General features: G+C 37.6%; 1 protein-coding gene across 6 annotated transcripts in view; it reads left to right on the top strand.

Annotated features, from left to right (window-relative positions):
* Positions 1–22,962, top strand: part of LOC109688742 (filamin-A-interacting protein 1) — a 250,520-nt gene that overhangs the window by 136,098 nt on the left and 91,460 nt on the right. For 5 of the 6 annotated variants that reach the window (XM_074079426.1, XM_074079398.1, XM_074079404.1 and 2 more), the window contains one exon: positions 11,913–12,194. In XM_074079426.1, coding sequence (XP_073935527.1) covers positions 11,913–12,194 — 282 coding nt within the window. Of the gene's footprint in view, positions 1–11,912; positions 12,195–22,962 lie in introns of those variants that run through there. The other variant, XM_074079435.1, reaches the window with a different exon arrangement.

The raw sequence follows: 22,962 nt of genomic DNA, 5'->3' as shown, positions 1-22,962 counted from the left end.
GTCTAAAATTTTAGGCATGAAACAGTGTCAGGTTCTTCCACTTTAGATTCCTGAACTGTGGGAATTCCTTTCCTTTTATGTTCATTCCTCCCTTGGCCTATCTGGAAGAAAGAAGAGAGGGGGTGGACAGACAACACAGCGACTACACTGTCTTTTCCCTCATTCTGTTCTACCTCTTACTTTCAGGCATTTTCTAATTACTGTAAACTGGAGGACAGAACGGAGAGTGGGAAGAAACCACTTCCATTTCATCCATCAACCAGATTTGTCACACAGTCTAGATCAGGGTTGGCAAACGAGGGCTAAAGAGCAAATCAGGCTTTGCATATTGACTTCTGTATTGTCTGTGGCTGCTTTTGTGTTACTGTAGCAGAGTTGAGTAGGAGGAATAGAAACCATATGACCTATACAGTCTAAAATAGTTCATATCTATGCCTTTGCAGAAAAAATTTACTAACCCCTTTGCTAGACGCTAACATTTGGAAATAAAGTGACTGTCTCTAGTACTAACTGTATGGGGCCGGGGATATCCAGAGGTGTCTACTGACCCCAACAGTTACTGCCATAGATAGGTTAATGCCTCCTGCCATAATACTGCTAGGAAGAACTTTCATATACACAGAAAGAGTAGAACAAGCCTAACTGTTTACCCCATTTTTCAGATGAGGAAATCGGGGAATCAAGAGGTGACTTGTCCAGGATTGCAGAATAAGTGTGTGGGGTTAGGGATGCAACTCTTTTGATTCTATAGGGTTAAAGGCAAACATCCAGGAGGGTTGGGCCAGTTAGGAAATAAATGTTGAGGATGTTGGTGACTGAGGTTGTGGACACCCTGAAGTCCACTGTGGGTTTGGGTGATCTGCTAAGATGGCTGCAACTTGGAGAAGAATGGTAGTTAGTGGCTAGTGTGTCTTTGAAAAAACTTGATTCAAAAGGCAGTGACTCATTGTCTTCCATAATTCCTGCCCACACACTAAGTCTGAAACTTTTACATTGTGGCATGGCATTTTAGATAAACTAAGCTTGTAGCACAATTTAATTAGCTCATTGCAAAGTCCTCCAACTTTATGACTCTTGCCAGTTTTTGCATTCATGTAGCAACTAAGTTTATGAAGATCGGTTGATGGATACAGAAACCATAACCTCTCAATATAGTACCAGAGTGATAAACATCTTTAAACATCAGATGAGTATCTTCAGCTATGCTGTGGTTTCAGTTGCATTCACAGTATTACTTTTCTCCTTCCCTGGTTTATAAAGTAGCTCTATTCTGTTTTTAATTTAGGTTCCCTATACTTTGATCTAATCTAAAACAAGGGAAGCTTGGGGCAATTAGAAAAGACAGAAGTCAGAGAAGTTCAAAACCCCATACATTACAACGAATTAAGGTTGTTCTTTTATAGTAAGAAGTGATCTAGGGATTTGAAAGGAAAGGCATTTACAGGACACCTGAACACAATTGACATAGGGCAGGCAATTAGAACCCATGAAGTTATTGTCAGCACGCAGGTGGGGCAGTCAGCTTGAAACTTGTCCCTTGTCAGCATCAAACTGTGATAACACCCAAACCACTGCATGTCTTTCTGTCATGGAGGCTAACGTTGACCATCAATGGGATTTGCTTGGGTTTCTTGAAAATGCAATAATAGTACTTCAGAATATTTTCTATATAAAGACAAACTTTTTTTCCTGACAGTACTGGGGTTTGAAGTCAGGACCTCATGTTTTCTAGGCAGGTGCTCTACCACATGAGTCATGCTCTGGCCCTTTTTTGTGCTGCTTATTTTTGAGCTAGGTTCTCCTATTTATGCCAAGGCCAGCATGGGCCACAGTCCTCCTATTTACACTTCCTGTCATCGCTAGGATGTCAGGCACACATCACCCAGCTATTGGTTGATGTGAGGTCTTACGAACATTTTGCCCAGACTGGCCTCAATCTGCAGTCTTCTCGATCTCAGCCTCTGGAGTAGCTAGGATTAAAGGTATGCACCACAACACCCAGGTAAGGCAAACATTTTTCTAATGTGAAGTTTTCTACCATTAGCTTAATAGCATAACTAGCTAATCCAGAAGCTGGAATTTTTCTTAATTTGGCTGATTTAAAAAATTATCTTAACGCATATCCAGTTGTCATAATTCAAAAAGTCAAGACTGTGGGGCAAAGTTACCCTATGGCTTCTTTGAAAACCTCATTCATTACAGAGTACAGAGGCAGCCTGAGGGAAGCGGAGGGGGAGGAGAATGTGGGCTTAGAAGAATAAGGTGTTCCATGAGTAAAAATTAGAGAAAAACGTCTACGGGGTTAGCAAGATTTTGTACTGATCATTGTTGTTCAAGGCTTTGGGGGAATGTATATCTTGTGACTAAAGCTATTTCTGCCCTCATGAAAAGGTGACTGTGAATTTATATGTATTTCATTATCCTTGATCTGGTGATAAAAAGCTGCCTTTCAGACTTTGCCTTGCACGTGGAGTATTCAGACAGCCCTGTGTTATAGTTCAGGTTTTCCCAGGTAGTGACCATATTACAGAGACTACATCTCTTTAAACTTCACTGTCCTTATCTTTATGTGAGGAATAATTATAGTGCCTGCTTTGCTGGGTTGTTATCAGCTTTTCATGAAATGATAATATCTATGTGACAGGGGCATAGCCCATTGCTAAGTGTAAAATAAGCTCTTTAGTAAATGCCTGTCAGCTATTATTGTTGGGATTGAGAACAAAGGTAATATTTAAGAATAATTCAGCAACTGTAGCTTGCTGATATAAAGTCTAAGGTGCTTATCTTTCTGACTACAGATAGGCCTGTTTTGTTTCTGACAGGGAAATGAAATGACTGATTCTGGGGGCTGGGCCTTTTAAGAAGTAATGAAATGTGGAAAGCAATTCTAGTCCTAGCTAACCAGAAGTCTGGCCATTTTCCAAATGCTTAGCAACCTTAATTAAACTAAATGATAACATTCCTTTTGCTTCAGAGACAATATGGTGTACTACTGTTAAAATGTCTGAAAAATTATAGTGGTCAAGTAGGAAAAATATAGGCAAAATTGACCAGAAAAGGAGAGATCATAGCCACATAAATTTGATGTCCTTACTATTTTTATGTAATCAATGATTGTTGATTATATACTGTGTCTAGTGACATCAGAATTATGATAATAAAATATTATAAACATAATTCAAAATGTCTAGGAGGTTTAAGAATGAATCATTGGCATTGAAAATGCTGGAAAAACATGTCATAAATGTCATTATTATTGTATACATCAATATCATTATCAATATATACTAAATAGTTGAAAGCTTTTTTTTACATAACTGACAATGGCATTGTTTCTGTTAAGGAATAAAACAAAACAAAGTCCTGTCACAGATATGGAAATGAGTAAGAGAGGTGTGATGTGATACCCTGACTGCAGGCACAGATTCTTAAGGTGTTGAGTGCATAGGAAAAAGGGAGTCTTTTAGGAGCCTAGGTCCTTGCCCAACTGTTCCATTGACTACTTGTATGACATTGGCCTCAGGCTCCTCAGTTTTAAAGTGGAAGAGGTAGAGGTGCTAACATGCTAGCTGTTTGAGGGAGATAAAAGAAACTCTATTCTTATGAAATGTTGTTTATATTCTAGATGGATCCACAAGGCTAAAAATCAGGAGCCATTCAAAAACCACACCAGTCAGTATATAATTAAGAGCTAAATTGGCGGGTCAAAGTAAATATGCTACAGAGAAAGCAGTCAGCATGAGCTGCAGTGGGGATGTGGGACTTTGTGGAGGGGGCAGTCAGAAGGGATGCTGCCATCCTTTTTCATGTAGCACTTGTCAGGATCAGTGATGGGGATGTACTACAAGAAGTTTCAGCTTCAACTTGCAGGAATCTGGTTTGATTCTTGCTGCAAACACTCATGGGTGGTGGCTTGGGGCATCTTGGTTACTCGGTCACCCAGTGGAACTGGTACCTCCGTAGCATGAGAGTAAATTGGGAAAATTAGAGCTATGTACTTTTTGTTGGCCTCTCACACTACCAGCAGTTAAGTGTCCAAGTCAGCAACCACTCATCTATCCACATTCCCTCTCAAAAATTGTGTGATGCTTCTCATCTGTTGTCATCTGTACTCCTGTTTTCTGTCTGCCTTTGCTTCTTTATTGTTATTCTAGTATTTCAGAAAAAATTGGAAAAACATGCAAGCATTTAATGAATCATGTTTTTCACAAAGTTACTTTAATAGCTTTACTTTATTAAAAATTTAATAACTTTAATAAAAACTTTACATATTTATTTAAAATTTTTTTTGTGATATATCTCACTTTATAGCCTAGGCTGAGCTTGAACTCACTTTGTAGCCCCAGTTAACTTTGAACTCGTAATCCTCCTGCTTTTGTCTTCTGAGGACTACGATTAGAAGTGTACATCATTATATTGGGCAAAAGTTTTATTTTTCAGTGTTGGGAATGTCTCCAAATATTACTAGTTGCTAAGCCTATACAGTATCTAGATCTTTCTTGATTCTAATTATATTTTCATCTGGTCATATTTATTAGAAGGAATAAGTTCTATAAGTCTGTATTCCTATATGAAATGTTACAAATTCAAATAATTGAATATATCTATTAGTTGTTATTTTGATGATATGGGAAAGTCTTATTACCGCTTCCCAAGAAGATTACAGTTTAGGGAAGAAACAATCAGGTAGGCAAGTGTAAAAGTAATTAATATAAAGAACAAGTGTATAAAATTGCTGAGGAAGGAGGCATGGGACTTGCTACAATAGTTTGAGGAGACCTAAAGTGTGCAGGGGTGGAATAGGCCATTTAGTAAAGAAGTTTGAGAGCAAACATATAAAAACCCAAAACACGAAAGCATTTGAGGTCCCCACTCCAGAGGAATTAATACAGAAACCTTAAAGCGACAGAGGTCAACACGAGAAGGGGATCAGGAACCAGTGTAAAGATTAGTTAAGAGATGAATCAACCTGGGTTGTAACACATTTGTACATGAAAGCAATGCTAGGAATCTCTCTGTATAGCTATCCTTAATTCAACTAGCAAAAATGCTATGTCTTTCTTATTATTGCTTATTTCTACTCTTCAATGGAACTGGAGAAAAGTGCAGAACAGGTTCTACCTGGAAGGGAGGGGGGAGGGGGTGAGAGGGTGGGGGCAGGAGCAGGAGGGAGAAATGACCCAAACAATGTATGCACATGTGAATAAATGAATAATAATAATAAAAGAAAATATGGCAATATATATACAATGGAGCATTAGTTCACCATAAAGAAAGAAATTATGTCATTTGAAAGAAAATGGTTAGAACTAGAGATCATCATGTTAAGCAAAATAAACCAGACTAAGAAACTGCATGTTCTTACAAATGCAGTATCTAGGCCTTAAAAATGAATGACTGCAATGTAAAACAGAGACTTTTGAGGGGGCGGTCCAAGTGGGAAGGGGAGAGAGAAAGGAAAGGGGCAAATCTGGTCAAAATACTTTATACACATGTATGAAAAGAATAATGAAAACTTATTTGCTTTTAAAGGGGGGAAGAGAATGAGAAATGGTAATAGAGGATGAACTTGATCAAAGTTCATTTTATGCACATATGAAAATATCACAATGAATCCCCTTTGTGCAACAAATATATGCTAATAAATATGTAAAAAAATAAAATAAAATATAGAAGACATTATTTGTAGCCAGTGAGGAAGCAAGCATGTAAATGTGTGGGAGATAAGGCTGGAAATACAATGTTCCTGGAAACAAAGGATCTTGAATGCTTACTATGGCTAGTGGAAAGAAAAGTGAATATTGTGATAAAAGAGTTAATCAATTTGGGGATTTTTTTATCAAACTGTTTAAGAAAAATCACCCTATATTACATTACCTTAATAACCTATCATTAACTTGAGTTTAAAATGCAAGTTGTACATTCTTTTAGACTCAGTATGCTAATTTTACAAAATATTTTATTTTATGGCAGTTCCCTGACCCATTATTTTTTGGTCTTTTTTTTCTGTAAAAGTTTATTGGTTTGCTGATATCATCCTTGAAGGATATTAAACAGAACTTCGTAAAATTTTTCACCATAGTTTAAGGCTGGAGTAGAATAATATTTTTTCTACTTTGCCACAGTTACAATGTTTGCTTTGGCCTTTTGATTACAACATGGCTACAGGGATTCCAAGAGAATCCTCTTTCTTGAATTCTAACATTTTATGAAGTTATTTAAAGGAATTTTCAACTTGTCTGGTTAAGTCTGTCCTAGTAGAATAAATATTTTAAATTAAGCAAAACCTGTTTTTTTTTTTCGAGGATTTAATGCATGCAGATAATAAGGGTGAAAAAAATCATTTAACGTGACTTTTTATGTAAGTAGTATGAAAAGAAAATTGTTTTTAAAGGTGCAGGAAAAACCTAGGTACATTTCTGACCAGTATATGTCATAATGAATGATAATCTCATAAGAAATGTTTGAACATTTTAGGAAGTGGGGTATTTATAAGCAGGTTTAACCAAGTAAATAAGATAGACACAGGAAGTAATCTGGTGTTGAGAGAATAAACTAGATGTGATTGGTCTTTTGCATCATAAAAGTCACTGATTACATAAAACTAGAATAGATCTTTTCTTCTTCCCACCTCCCCCCCTTTTTTCTCAAATGCTATGAGTATTGTCATTTATGTCTAAAAGAAGGAACAAGGACAGTTCTGTGGTAGTGATCTGGAAGCCCCACTTGCCACAGGCCTTTTGCCAGGCCATACTGTAAAATGTAGGACTTTTGGTAATGATGTGATTTCCTCTTTTCTAGATATTGTACTTTTTCCTTATAATTCTGTAATTATAATTTTAAAGTAAGAAAATATATACATATACACATGCATGTATATGTAATGTGTGTGTGTGTGTGTGTGTGTGTGTATACACACAAATGTATGTGTGATATTATGGCAGCTCTTCCTATGCTCTTGAAACTATGTATATAGAAAACAAAACCAGGAAGAGCAGAGGTTGGATACTTGAGAAGCTGATAAGCATAGGAAAGATGCCAAAATGCAATTTATATAGAAGATTTTGTTGGTGGTGGGGATGGGGAATATTTTGACCAACATTGAGTCATAACAGGAAAAGACAAATCTGATACTGGACAAGGACAGGAGTGTGAATGCTAGAGTAAGCTCAAGGTTAAGATTTATAAGAACAAGGAAGTTTGGAGAATAGAATGGGTGTTTAATTGATGTGGACTTTTTCCTTCTTTTTTATTTTTTCAAATGCTGTAGAAATACTTATAAGTTCAGCATAAATGACTTTACATTTTCTGATTCCTGCATTATTACTCATCTGACAGTGTGCTCTGGAACTGCCCAGTGTGGGAGGAGGGGGAATGAAGAGGAGAGTTGACCATAGATAAAAGAAGGCAGTTCAGAATAACATTTGCTTGTTCCTTTCTTTCTTTCTACTCTAGTCAGCCAACTCCAGGCAAAATATTGCTGATTGATTACTATGAAAAGTAGGTATATTTCATGAACTATGTTAGGATGATTTGCCTGTGAATGAGAAAAATTTGTGCCCTCAAAAACATTGATTTTTTTTTTAAAAAGTTACAAAACCTGATATGAACCTTCAGTTTATTATACTCTTTTCTTTTTTAAAAAAATTATTGTTGTACTGGGGTACATTGTGACATTTACAAAAGTTCTTACAATATATTATAGTTGAATTCACCCCCTCCATCATTCTCCTTTATATTATGACCTTTTCTTGGGGAGAACTTTCTTCAAGGATATACACTGGGATAAGCATAGGCATTCTTGGCTTCTTTCAGAAAGTTTATGTAATTCCCCAAAATGCAGATGTGTTTTCTGCTACTTCCTACTACTCCTGTAAGCACAATAGACAGGATTTGGCCAACTCTGATGAACTGTTTACTATTGTTCAGCTCTGTGGCTTTTAACACAATAGGTTTGGAATGGTCCCTGTTCAGACTTTGCCTCCTGTTTTCCTAATTTGTGCCCTTGATTAATCAATCAGGTTGTTTATCAGGAAGATTTTTGAATGGGTCATCATTTTACATATTCTGCAGCAGGTTAGTAGCTTGAGAAAAAGTATTTTTGCTTAGTAACCTAATTTCAATTGCTGTGAGAATTTTGTGAGAGTGTCCATGGAGGAGAATGTACACATGGACTTCTCAAATTCTGTAGTGTGGAGTGAGGAAACCTTATCTCAGTGAGCATTTGCAGGTTTTTCTTGGTCCTCTGATTTACAGGTGTCCACACTTTCGACTTGTATGTGTTCAAGATCTTAGAGGAAACCCAAACACTGAGTAGATATTTGGAGTTAGACATGAGGTCAAATCCTAGCTCTTCTATTCATTAGGAGTAGCTATGTGACTCAGGAAAAGATATTTAATCTCTCTAAACCTCATGGAGTTCAGCTGTAAACCAAAGGACAATAGCACCTACTTCACAGGGTGGATGGAAATATTGAATGACATGTTGCATGTAAACTGCTTCCGACTCTGGGTAACACTTAAGAAACAGTAAGAGCTATTGAAAATAAAGAAGATATGACTCTTACTAAATGTGACAGGTGGAAGTCCATTGTTTTCAGGATCTTTTCTCCTTACAAAAGAGAATAAAATGGTTTAACATGGGCATATTATTGTTAGCAGACCTGGTTATACTTTTGATAAATTATATTTTCTCTCTCACACATGCTATCTAATTTCTTCCTAAAAGTATCTTGGCTAGTTTGTACACACTGAGTGCTTTTGCATTCCAGAGATATAACAGGTGCTGATTGCTGACTTTGTTGTGGACATAAGAAGACCCTGTCTGGCTCACCAAGAAATGACTAAAATTTATATGCCCATGCCAGAGGAAAAGTAATGAATGTGAAATTTCAGTGACACAGAGAAAAATTGTTGACTAAGTCAGAATTAACATCATGGGTCTACCACATGAGATTTTTCCATTGGTTAAAGTAAATAGTTGGGAGCTTGGCTTAAGTGGTAGAGTGCCTGAATAGCAAGCAGGAGGCCCCAAGTTCAAAATACAGTACCACCGAAACAAAAAAAGTGAATTACTGTGGAACAGAACAAGGAACAAAAGCAGGGAACTAAACCTTTTAACCTGGTTTGTGATGTAAAACAATTAGATAATTCTAAAAAGTGTGGATTTTTTCCTATAAAAATCATGACGGTAGTATTATGATAAAATTCATTTAAAAACATTAACTTCAGAATGAAATTTTTGGAAAAAACTAAATATACAGAGTTGATACTAAATAGATTCCTCTTCTGGATGTTTGAAAATACAATTGTAGTTAGTAAACACTTGCCCAACAAATAGATAGTTAGGCACAAAAACATAGTACAGTCAGAAACAAATACTATGTTTGATTAGGTTTAAAACATCTTCTCTCTTTCTATGTTTTTGTCTGGAATTTCTATTAAGTCGTGATCTGAGTTAAGGTTGTCAAATTATGATTTATCACCTGAAAGAGTCTTAAGATCTTACACAGACAATTATTTCAGATAAAAGGAATTTGTATGCATATGGAATAACAAGGAATCACAGCTTGGTGTGGGAAGACCATTTGTCTGACTTGTGATGTGTAACAGGTCATAAGTTAAATTTGAATCTCTCTATTTATCACCTTTTTTTTTCTTTTAAAAACTTGTCTTAGGGCTTAAGTTAGTCCACAAACAATTGTGATGAAATACAGTAGATCCTCCCCAAAGTGCTACGGTTTTCCATTACAAAGTTACAATCTATTCTTTGTTCACAGGGAAGCACAAAAGAGGCTCAAAAATTGAGAACTAATCCTGTAGTGAAATAGAAATATGGTGCCGGTATCAAGAACCACTTATTCAGCTTACATTGTTTAAAGGGGGGGTGCTATAAAAGGTTCACACACACATAAAAGGGTCCTTTTGCTTATAAGAGTTCAGGTCAAGAAAGGAGCATGAATGTAGATTTCAAGATTCATTGAAAGAATGTAATATTCACTATCTGAAAGGAAACATCAAACTGTGTTTATTTTTCCATTATAAACCTAGTGTTTTAAAACTTTCCTTAATTTCTTAAGCGTGGTTGGGTTCATAGTGATAATTTATGTTCAGATAACAAAGTCCTTGCATTTTATCTGCAATGAATACTGAAAATCTTGTTGCTTAGCTGTTCAAGGAAAAGGTTATTTATATTGTGAGTTTGAAATAACCTGTGTGCTGAACTACTGTATTTAATGGCTTAGACAAATTTTGTCATACTGCTTCAGGATATTACAGCTCTCTTCACAGCCCTTTGAATTCTAGGCTCTGAGTTCAGTGTGTTTGTTTATAAGATACCTATTGGTCAAGTTCTTTTGCTCAGGGCTTGCGGAGTGGCTCAAGTGGTAGAGCACCTGCCTAGCAAGCATTAGGTCCTGAGTTCAAACCCCAGTGCTGCCAAAAAAAAAAAAAATTGTTTTGCTCAGAGATGGAAGAGGATTTGTCATGAATGACTTGAATGTGCTTCCCACGGGACATGTTAGTATCTTAGCTGTTTCTTTGTTTATTTTCTCATTTTACCACAAAATACTGTTTAAATTTTTGATTTTGAAATTCATCTGTTTCCTCCCAATTGTTTGTACTCTTATTACTGTAAATAACTGACTCAAAAAGGCCCACCTTTGAAGAACAGGCTATGGAAAGATAGAATTCCCTGTTACTAAAAACTGTACCACCTCTTCCTCACTTCTCCTCTCTCCATTTCAAGCCCTTTCAACCTATAGGGAATTTTCTGCATACTGTGATGTTCTACTGGCTCTTGGCAAGGTTTGACATTTGAATTTTCTGATAAATATTTTATTTCAGAACAGTTTTAGAAGCACAGAATTATTTCAAAGATAATATCAGGGGTCCTCATATACACCACACCCCGTTTTCTCAATAATTAACAAATTTCATTAGTATGGATTATTCACTGCAATTAATGAACCAATATTGAACATTATTATTGACTAAAATCCATGTTTTGTAAAAGGGGACCAGGAACTAGAGAAAAGGTGAGATCAAAAAGAATTAACCTAGAAGGTAACACCCACACACAGGAAATTAATGTGAGTCAACTCCCTGTATAGCTATCCTTATCTCAACCAGCAAAAACCCCTGTTCCTTCCTATTATTGCTTATACTCTCTCTACAACAAAATTAGAAATAAGGGCAAAATAGTTTCTGCTGGGTATTGAGGGGGCTGGGGGGAGAGGGAGGGGGCGGAGTGGGTGGTAAGGGAGGGGGTGGGGGCAGGGGGGAGAAATGACCCAAGCCTTGTGTGCACATGTGAATAATAAAAGAGAAAAAAAAAAATAAAATAAAATAAAATCCATGCTTTGTTCAGATTTCCTTAATATCCTTTTTCTGATCCAGAATCCCATCCAGGATCCACATGACATTTATTTGTAGTGTCCCCTTAGTTCATCTTGGTTGTTACAGTTTTTCAGGCTTTCCTTGTTTTTAGTAACCTTGATAGTTTTAAGGATTGCTGGTTAGAAATCTTACACAATTGGAATCTGTATGATTTTTTTTTTCTTAATAGACTGGAGTATATTGTTTTGGGGAGACAAAGCACAAAGGTAATTTGCCATTCTCATCCCATTGCATCAAAGACATATACCATTAGTATGACTTAGCAAGGGTGATGTTGATCTTGCAGTGTTTGTCAGGTTTGAGTTGTATTTTCACTTTTTCCTGAACAGCAATGAAGAATTTTCCTGAAAATATTAATAACACATTCCTTCAAACTGTAGGGAAGGGAAGTTGTGACTGATCCTTTTGTTTTTCTTTATTGGTGAGGTTGTAAAGCTCTAAGTTTCTATGTATTTAGTCTAAAATATTTTTGGTTGTGGTAAAGGGTATCATCTCTTTTTTTTCATGTATCATAGGTGGGAATGAGATCCCGAAACCAAGGTGGTGAAAGCTCATCTAATGGGCACATCTCCTGCCCCAAGTCCTCCATCATCAGCAATGCTGATGATAAAAGTCTCTCAGAAGATGCAAAAAAGAAGAACAAATCAAACAGGAAGGATGAGGATGTCATGGCTTCAGGAACTGTCAAACGACATCTCAAACCCTCTGGAGAAAGTGAAAGAAAGACTAAGAAATCTCTGGAGTTATCCAAAGAAGATCTCATTCAACTCCTCAGCATAATGGAAGGGGAATTGCAGGTAGAGTCAGTTTCTTAACTATTGTGTTTCTAGTTCCTAGGCTATAAAATAAGAGAATATAAATCTATTCCCCTCACTGCACTGTGAACTTCCTTGGGAAAAGGACTATCTTCCTCCTTGCTCGTTTCTAAATCTCTACTGCCTGGTGCAAGTTCGTACTGAATAAACATTTGTTCAATGAGTGATAAATGAGCAGGTTCTGATTCCAACTTCAATCTCCTCTAGAAGCAGACATTTTCTTCATGACATGATTTGGATAATAATTCAATACAGATTCCTGAATGTAGTAGGAAATCAATTAGGTTATCTAATTTAAACATTGACTGTGGTTGAAAAGTATAGAAAACTCATGATTATTAGAGTGGAGTGTTATAATAGTTATTAGTAGAGTAAGAGAGAAAGAGAGAGGAAATCAAGGATGGAGGAGAGAAAGAAAGCTTTGTTGAAACCAGCACTACTGTCTAGTCTTATTTTTTCATAAGCTTCAGACTCAATTTTCTATAATGTCATAGGAGTTGAGATGAATAAGCAGTATAACATTGCATTGTGAAGATCCTAATAGTTTGCCAAAAAAAAAATTTTGAATCTATTATCTCATCTAATCACAATAAAATGTTGTTATCACTACATTTATTTTGTAAATGAAGAAACTGAGCCCCACAAGTGAGATTTGGTTTGTCCAGATCTCATCTCAGGCTTCTGGATCCTTGATCCAGTGGTCTTTCCACTATCCACCCTCACCTAGTTGCCATGAGTAAGTATGTTTTTAGGGATCCAGGAGGCAGTTCAGATTCTTCTGGTTTCTGAGCTTTAGACAATGGTATTTCAGGCAGTAAGAGAACAATGACTTTTTATATAGATATAAAAGAATAGGATGAGTTAAGAGTGGAAAGCTGTTTTTTGGTTTTGGTAGGTTTTAACTTGCATGAGCCTCTAAGGTAATATTAACAATCACAAGAAATGAAGTTTTTTTTGGCTTCCTGGTGCTATTCTTCTCAGAGAGATAATTTGTAACCTACTCTAAACTAGGGTAGTCACTCTATGTCTGTTCTCATTTGTGTGTACATACAGATAAGGAAGCTCCTGGGGTAAAGAGAAGTATAAAACACACAAAACTCAAGCTTGAAAAAGCAAACAAACATGATTGTATTTACCATTTATAGATCGAGGAAAATCACATTTGCATTTCACAGCAAAAGATGAAATTTCCCACAGTGCCGTCATTATTTAAAAAATAGCTCTGTCATTCCTAGAGATGTGGTTAGTGTTTTGCATATCAACATTAATTTTTTAAATAGGCAGAATTCCTCCAGTGTTTTAAACTGCCTCCAGTCAACAGCTATCTACCTATGTACAAATGAAAAGTACAACTACTGCCTTAGAAGCCTCTCAAAGCAACACTCCATATCTGCTCACTTCTTTTCAGCCATGTTGGCTCTAGTGAAACCTATGGCTCTTGTGTTTATTACTTATGTAGAAGGCTGTATGTCGTGGTAGTCTCCATAGGGTATTTAAAATTCACTTGGCTTTTAGGTACATAGTGGTGCTAGATAAGTTTCCAGATCCTTGGTAAGCTCATGCCCTGGAGAAATTAAAGAAAGTACCCAGAAGTTTCCAAAGAAATGTATTTTGCTTTTTGTTAATCTTTATGTTAATCTTCATGATTCCCCCTTCCCATGTATCCCTGAACAGTTATAAATAAGTAGAAAGTGTGCAGTATCATTTTCGGGGAAGTAGGTGAAGGGAAAGGGCAATGAAAGACCTGGTATTTTAAGAAATTCTGCGTTTGCAAACCAAATAATCTGACATGCATGCACGCACACATGCATTTGTAAATACAGATTTTGAAATACTAGATTTGCTTAAATGAGAGAGTTTGTGTTTGGAACTGCAGGTATGCAGACAAGTAGACACTTGTCCTCTATTTGCATTGTCACACTGGTGAGGGTGGTAGCTAAGAATGAGAGGCTGTTCACATTAGCAAATGCGAGTGGACTAGTGCAAATGTGGCTGCTATGTGCTAGAGGTTCCAGACAGGAGATAAGAAAAAAGTATCTGTCTGAAGTTCTGGTTCTAGGAGGAGAGGCAGAAATGTGCTTTATGAGGTATATGCTATCCAGCTGAAAGTGTCAGGTACATTTAGCATCTCCAGTTGTTCTCTGTGGGCTAGCTGGGTGTGACTTGAGTGTCCTTACTTTGGGGAATGTTTCAACATTTTATAAAATATTAGGACTGTTAAGCACTTTTGAGGTGACTTCTTCATTACATCGCCTTTATGTCACAAACAGGCTATGTGACTGGCCCAAAGTGACACAGCAATCTAGTTATAGTTACTATAGACCCACATCCTTGTGTCTCAGTGTAATATCTTCCAGTTGTATCACTCCATACCTGGAGATGTTCAAGGATGGCTGGACTTCAGGACCTTTATATTTCTTGGCCTCCAGAATTTCCTTCCTGTAGACTTACACTGCAAACTCACAAGCCAGTCTTTTTGTGAAAACATGAGACTTTTAGGTAAGAGAAATTGAAGGTTTCCTTTGCATCAGGAAGATAAAATGGTGTCAGAACTGCAGTTTGGTGTGATCGAGATAGCAAGAAAAGGGGGAGAATGTGGGTAGGTCACATTTCCACAGGTGCCAGACACTAGACAGCTCTGGGAGCTTTGTATTTACTACTCTGTGGATGGTGTTTTCTGCAGTCATGTAACAGGGCAGTCTTGGGGGAACCACATCAATAGGTCAGTGCAAGTGGGGTGATTCTTACATGGGATATATAGCATTGTGGTGACAAGACCAAGATCAAGTCTGCCTGTAGGAGGTCTGCCGTGGAAGTGACTAGAGGAAAACGAAGAGGCTTTTCATGCCAATTTTCTTCTCAGACTCCTCTCCCTCTTTTTTGTTAGTGTATATTAATTGCACAAAGAGGTTTAATTGTGATATTTTCCACACATGCATATAAAATACTCTTTTTTATCCCCTCCCCCCACTTTGAACAATTTTAATGGGTTTCATTATTCAGACTTCTTTTTGATCTTTCTCATTCTCTCCAAATTCATAGCCATCACTTTATTTTTTTTTCCTTTTTCTTTTATTATTCATATGTGCATACAAGGCTTGGGTCATTTCTCCTCCCTGCCCCCACCTCCTCCCCTACCACCCACTCCGCCCCCACCCTCTCCCCCCCCAATACCCAGCAGAAACTATTTTGCCCTTATTTCTAATTTTGTTGAAGAGAGAGTATAAGCAATAATAGGAAGGAACAAGGGGTTTTGCTGGTTGAGATAAGGATAGCTATACAGGGCATTGACTCACATTGATTTCCTGTGCGTGGGTGTTACCTTCTAGGTTAATTCTTTTTGATCTAACCTTTTCTCTAGTTCCTGGTCCCCTTTTCCTATTGGCCTCAGTTGCTTTTAAGGTATCTGCTTTAGTTTCTCTGCGTTAAGGGCAACAAATGCTAGCTAGTTTTTTAGGTGTCTTACCTATCCTCACCCCTTCCTTGTGTGCTCTCGCTTTTATCATGTGCTCATAGTCCAATCCCCTTGTTGTGTTTGCCCTTGATCTAATGTCCGCATATGAGGGAGAACATACGATTTTTGGTCTTTTGGGCCAGGCTAACCTCACTCAGAATGATGTTCTCCAATTCCATCCATTTACCAGTGAATGATAACATTTCGTTCTTCTTCATGGCTGCATAAAATTCCATTGTGTATAGATACCACATTTTCTTAATCCATTTGTCAGTGCTGGGGCATCTTGGCTGTTTCCATAACTTGGCTATTGTGAATAGTGCCGCAATAAACATGGGTGTGCAGGTGCCTCTGGAGTAACCTGTGTGACAGTCTTTTGGGTATATCCCCAAGAGTGGTATTGCTGGATCAAATGGTAGATCGATGTCCAGCTTTTTAAGTAGCCTCCAAATTTTTTTCCAGAGTGGTTGTACTAGTCTACATTCCCACCAACAGTGTAAGAGGGTTCCTTTTTCCCCGCATCCTCGCCAACACCTGTTGTTGGTGGTGTTGCTGATGATGGCTATTCTAACAGGGGTGAGGTGGAATCTTAGCGTGGTTTTAATTTGCATTTCCTTTATTGCATAGCCATCACTTTAAATACTGTAGACAATTCTGTTTTACTATGAGACACCAGTGTCCTGCTACCTTTGTAATACATTAAATTATCTATGGGAATTTGGTGAATCAGCACTATAAACGGCATGACTTGTTGTTGGCCTCAGTTCTTTGTACAATTTGCAAGTTTGCGGTTTTGTTTGCCAATTTAGGTATCTAGTGAATTCTTAAAGTGCTCCTCTAATGAACATATATTAGAAATGGAGTTGCCCCTACCAGAAATGTTTGCATTTTACAGAGTCTTGATGAGAACTGGTAATGTCATGAACCTTGTCTTGGAGAGGAACGTCTTTCAGACTTTTCATGCCACACCTCAGCAAATGCAAGCTTGTTTCTCAGCCCAATGACTGGCCAGCATTGCTTGCATGAAGAAACTGGGAAGTTTCCATCATTGCACTTCTCTCATTGACTGCTTCCAATAACAAGTCCTTGCTAATAAATTGGAACATTTACTCTCTGGGTAAAAACTGGTTACAGATTTCCCAGACTAAACTGAAAGTAATGAAATTGTACACCAAGACCATCACTTGGGCACCATGTTAATTTCTCCTCCTATTTGTCCAAAAATAGCACTATTAAAAAGTCAGTCAACTTGGCTGTACTAAAAACATCAAAACTTCAAAAGAAATAGTATTCACATCAAAAAACCTTAATACAAAAGACCTGGCAAAAGTATATTCTCATAAAATGATTCAAGAACAAGAGTCAAATTAATTCTTTTTCTTGATGCAGAAAGCCACTTCATATAGTAAATTCCCTTGATCTAATAATACATTTTAGGAAATAGAAACCCTTAAACTGGGTCTCATCATTTCTCCTTTCATTGTTATAGTTAGTTCTTTTCTTCATGCACGTAAGGAGACAGACAACACTAAGTAATGTGTCTAGGTAATTCATGCTGCTCCCTTTGGTTTGAGTTCTACAGGCTAAGCCAGAGTCATTGACACACTGACAAATCCATCCTCACCCTGGGTGACCATCAGAAGGTGATGTATTTCAAAGACAGTTTTGGAATACGTCATATGCCTGAGGATGTAAGACGCCTTCTCTGTTCTGTCCTTTGGGGCTCCTAGCCATTGTCTTTAATATTGCTCACTAGCTTCTACCTCCCACCAGGTACTATAGGTAAGCTTTCTGTCGGCACTTCTTTGTCACCAATTCTTAGAGCTTTAGTTAATTATTAATTCAAAATTGGTGCTTCGTACAATATTTAAGAAACATTATCATTATGTGAGAGGTTTGAGGAATATAAAGATGAACAATAACAGTACTTATAGCTAAAATTTTCTGGGCTCCTACTATGTGACAAGTGTTTTATTTCAACCCCAAGAGTGGGGCACTAGATATCATGGTAACTATAAAGAGTTGCTCATGACCTGGTAGGATAGAAAGAATATAATGGAATGAGTATTCTTTTTTTTTTTTTATGGTGGTGGTGGTGAACTCAGCCTTCTGCTTGAAAGACAGGGGCTGTACCACTTGAGTCACATCCTCAGCCCTTTTTGCTTTTAGTTTATTTTTCAGGTAGGGTCTCACTTTTGCCTGAGCTGGTCTCAGACTGTAATCTTACCTCCACCTCCTGCTACACTGGGATTACATATATATATACCACCATATCTGGCTTGTTTGTTGAAATGGGGAGAGTCTTGCTAACTTCTTGCCTGGCTGTCCTTGAGTAGCTGGGATTACAGGTGGAGCTACCATGACCAACTCAGGAGTAAGTATTCTGTAGGGAAATTTCAATACAAATTATGAGAGTGTAAATGAGGGAGAGATTATGAAAATCTCACTAAAAAGTTGGACCTTGAGAATGGGTAAGTTTGAAGACAGGGAAAGATGAGTACAAGGACTCACATGAGCAGAATCAAACAGAATGGTTGGAAAGTACAGGCTGTTTATAAGTAGTCCAGCTTCAGTGCAGACGTATTTATGGAGATAAAACCACAGCCTCATGTGGTTATTGAATCTCTCTCAATAAGAGATTCAACTTAAGAAGTCAGAAGTAATAAACCAAGCCTTGTATGCACATATGAATAATAAAAGAAAAATGAAAAAAAAAAAAAAAAAAAAAAAAGAAGTCAGAAGACATTCAAATCCCGGGGCGGGAGAGGGGGCAGTGCGTTCGGGGATAATAGCTCAGTCGTGGAGCCTTTGGCTACAAATTCTAGGGGAGTAAAATAGTGCAGAACTCAGAGAAGTGAAGAATGTTAAAAAGAGTTCAAATTTGTTAAATTCAGTCAAATTTGCGGAAAGCTCCAGTTGGAAGAAGGACTGAAGGTTGCCTCTCTAAGCTTGTGATTTATAACCACTGGAATGTGTTCCAGAGTGATGCTAGCAAGTTTAAGCCTATTTGCAGTGGAATGAGAAGAAAAGAGAAATAGAGGAACATGTTCTGTTGAAAATCTAGGAATTTAGAAATAAAATTTTGATAAGAATTGATTAGACTTGTTTTTTTCTTCCTTTTCTCTCTCTCTTTTTTTTTTACACAGTCAGATAAGCCTCATTTCCATCTTCTTTAGCTGACCAGTACATCATTTGTCTCACACAAAGTAGGCCCTTAGTATATCTTCACTGAACTCTTGATTTGAAATCACCATGTTGCTTTCCTCTACTTTGGAGCTTATTTCAAAGGCTAAAACAGAGTGATTTGAGTTCCAAGTCCTATGGAGAAATATGGTAGGATTCAACAGGTTTGGTGTTGACTTTGTTAGTATTGACTTTGGACCTCTGTTTATTTCCCATATGTATGATGAGGTTATTTGCTACCTTCAGAGGTTGTTGTGATGACTAAACTTAGTTAACATAGATACTATTTGGACAAATTTGAGTGAAGGGAGGGTTTTTAGTGATGAAAGAAACTCTGCTGCATATATGGATTAAGTAGTTACAGGACCAGAAAGGAATACTGTTAAGATACAGGACAGAGAAAGGATTTTTGATGACAGAATCTTGAAGAAAAAAGAGAAATGAAGGTAGCATTTGGGGGCTGACCTTGATTTTGACCTTGAAAAGGAGGAAAACCTTCATCTTCTATGAAAAGAGAGGAGGAATCACAGATGGGGATATGAGCTTACATTTGTAGCTGAGGGGTGGGCAGTTGAGGGAGTTTCCCTAAAGCTTCAACTTTCTCTTCAGAGCAAAGTTAAATCCCGCTCAAAGTGAGGTGATACGGCCAACCAGTGATCCTGAGGATGGTTGCTACATGCCGAATCATTGCTGAGGGGAATGTCAGAGAAAAATTTTTCTGGATAAATTTGAGCACTAAAGAGTAGAGTCTAGGATTCTGCAGGGAGCGGGACTGTGCATTTGCAGTGGTACCAGTTTGTTTAGAAGCCTGGGCATAATTGAGGACACACATTTTATGGCACTGGATCTAGGGTTGCAGTTCAAGCGGCTGCAGTAAAAGGACAGAGGTAGAAAAAAGTAGAGCATGTGGGTGAGAGGGTTTCCAGCAAGGAGGGAATACTGAGAGGAGTGAGCATGTCAACGGGACGAAGAGCAAGAGAGGGCTGGAAAGACTGGGAATTGGACTGGTGGCACATAAGGCTTCTATGTGGCACAGATTTAACTATTGCAACATCGTGGGTGTGGTCTTGGGAGTAGCAGTGAAGGTAGTTGGAATTAATGAGGTCAAGGAACAGTGAAGTTAGTATGTTGACTAAACCTCTCATTAAATGTTGAAACCACCTCCTCAGATGATGGCAGGATTTGGAATGGAGAGCACGTGTGTATCTTTTGACAAATATGAAAGCTAGGGATCAGAGGTCAGAAGATATCTGCTGCCAGACCTCTTTGGCTAAAGTATTGATCATGTCATCTTGTTGCTTCGGAATTTACAAGAGGTCCTTAAGCCTTACTAAATGGAAATCTAAATTGCTCAGACTAGTTTGAAAAAGCCACTTATTAACTGGCTCCCCTTTCATTATGAAAACTCATCTTTGGTGTTCCCTTAAATGACCATTCCTAGCAAGTTAGGCAGGCAGTCTCTATGTTCTTCTCCAACCCTCACCCACATGGTCACACATACAAACGCAAACACTATCACTCAAATGTTCAATAGTTTTTTCATCATATTTCTTTATATTTCTTTCCCTGGTAATACTTGCAAGACAAAAACTAGGACTCTCTAAGAAAACCTCGGACATGTGTTTGTGCTTGTCTTATCCCATACTTTTCACTGATACGAGTCAATATTTCTTTAGGGACTACCAAAGGCTTATGACCTCTGTAAAATCTTTTTAAATTACTTTCTCTACAACACGTGTCTTTCTTCCGCTCTGAAATCTTACATTATTTTACTATGTGTAAACGATAGTATTTCACACATGCACATTCCATAAGTGTCTTATATACTTATATCTAATTACCCAAGACAAATTCTTAAGAGAAGGATTGTAGCTAGAAAAGGACAAGGCATATCGTTATCAGTCTATTGGTAGCTGGTGATTAATTTCAGTATGTCCTGATATTTACACACCTTCTGAAGCATTAAAAAATTTTAATGTCTGCAAAACACCTATAAAGTATAAGTATCATACTATATATTATGTTATTATTGAATTAATAATATTAATGAGTCTATAATTGTCACAAATGCTTACAAAAATATTCCTGGTATAATACAATGATTTTATTTTGTTGTTATCTTTAGCAAGAGATGTCATACTCCATCAAGGATAGTGATAATCGTTCAGCTGGAATTACCTAGGACAACCAAGCACAATAGGCTTATCCTAGCGGGGTGCCAGTTATCATTTTTTTCTTCAGATATAGCTTTTCTTTTCCAAAATGAGTTCCACTTATTACATGGTAAGGCCTCTTGTAGAATCCCTGTGCTTCTGCAGAATCGGCTTTTAGTTACCCTCTATGGTTTTTAAATTGATGACTCACCTGCACTTAATATGCTCCATCTTTAGAATCTCAGGCTGAGGTCACCCTGAGTGAGGTTGCCCAGTGAAACCTCACACCACTAAAATGGTCAGTGTGCTGGGAATGGTATGTCTCTGCTAAGTTTAGGAGACAGCAAAGAGACAGGTTGTTTTCTGATTCATATCAGGACCAGCTCTGATTCTTTGCTGAACACAAAGCTTTAGAAGCTTATGTGTCCAGCAGCATTGTCTGTATTTTGACAAAGAGCTTTGGTGTCTGATTTTCACTGTTTAAGGCAGAATATTTTTAGTGTTTGAATAGAACCAGAAAGTTAGCTTCTTGGTTGTGAGAATAATAAACTCACTGGCAGTATGGGAGAGAACTTTGGTTTTCTTGAGAGACATAAAAAATATATATATTAATAAAGAGATTTTCCCATAAAATACATATTGTGATTATTTTATGGGACTCTGGACATGAGAAAATACCACATAGAGGTAATATGTGAAAGATGAAGAGTCTCTTTTAATGGTTATAGCCTGCATTTTGCTCAGTGAAAATGATCTGAATTACATTAGTAAACAAGACTCTAAGTGTTTCAACTTATCTGTGCAAATATTTCCCAATCTTTGTGTGTTTTTGTTACATGAGCAAAGTAAAATTTTCAAGTAAAATTAGTTTGTACAGATAGGTATTATAGGAAGTGCATATTAAGTGAAGTACCATTTGGGGCTTAATGAATTTGTGTTCCAGAATGACTGCTAGGAAGGAGAGATGTCACATTGAATCTATATGGCCATATCTGGAGTTCAGGGGAGAGGTCAGACCTGGACCTGTGCTGTTCAATGGAGCTTTGTATGAAGAAAGAAATGTTCCATATTTGCCCTCATCTCTATGGTAGTCACTAGTCAATGTGGCTTGTGAACACCTGGAATGTGGCTAATTAGGCTGAGGAACTGAATTTTGAATTTTGTTTAATGCCAACTAATTTAAACCTAAATAGCTACATGTGTCTAGTGGCTACTGTGTTGAACAGTGAGAATATGGGGTTGTGGGGGGGGACATAGCACATATCTGAAAAGACAATGATTGAAGCCAAGGAATCTAACCCTGAGAGATCCACAAGAATATCAATGGTTAAGGGTGGAGAGACAGGAAAGAACTGGACAAAGAGGAAAAGAATATATGGTTAAAGATAAAGGAAGGAAATCAGACACGACGTGTCATGGATGGAAGGAAGAGGAAAATTCAGGAAAAGGCATTCATAGTTCTTGGTGCTGCTGCAGAACTGAGGATTAAAACAACAGGCCACGTTTGGAGCTGGTCTCTAGTTGTGGTATCGAAGGAATGGTGAGGTGCATAGCATCCTGCTGGTGCTGGATGTGCTACAAACTTCCTTCTCTAGAAGTTTGTAGACAGAGAAACATGGCAGAGTTGTGTCTGAGGCAAGAGTAGGGGCAAGGCAAGCTTTCTGTTTTGCTTTTAAATAGGACATTGCAAGGCTTATAGATCTTAAATACAGAATTCTGTCATCATTCCCAGTCCTACTTTTGCTCTCTCTCTCAGGCTTTTTTTTTTTTTTTGGCAGCACTAAGGTTTGAACTTTGGGCCTCATGCTTGCTATGTGGGTACGCTTACTGCTTAGCCACTCCACCAGCCTGCTCCTGTGGTTCTCTAGACATTGAATTACTGTTAGCAAGGTCTCTGTCCCTCAGGGAATCTGGACATAGAATATTTAAATCCTTTTTCTTGAGAATTCTCCTGACTACA

This window comes from Castor canadensis, chromosome 1 (assembly GCF_047511655.1).
Source record: "Castor canadensis chromosome 1, mCasCan1.hap1v2, whole genome shotgun sequence".
Classification (NCBI taxonomy): domain Eukaryota; kingdom Metazoa; phylum Chordata; class Mammalia; order Rodentia; family Castoridae; genus Castor; species Castor canadensis.
This window is presented reverse-complemented; position numbering and strand designations above follow the sequence as displayed.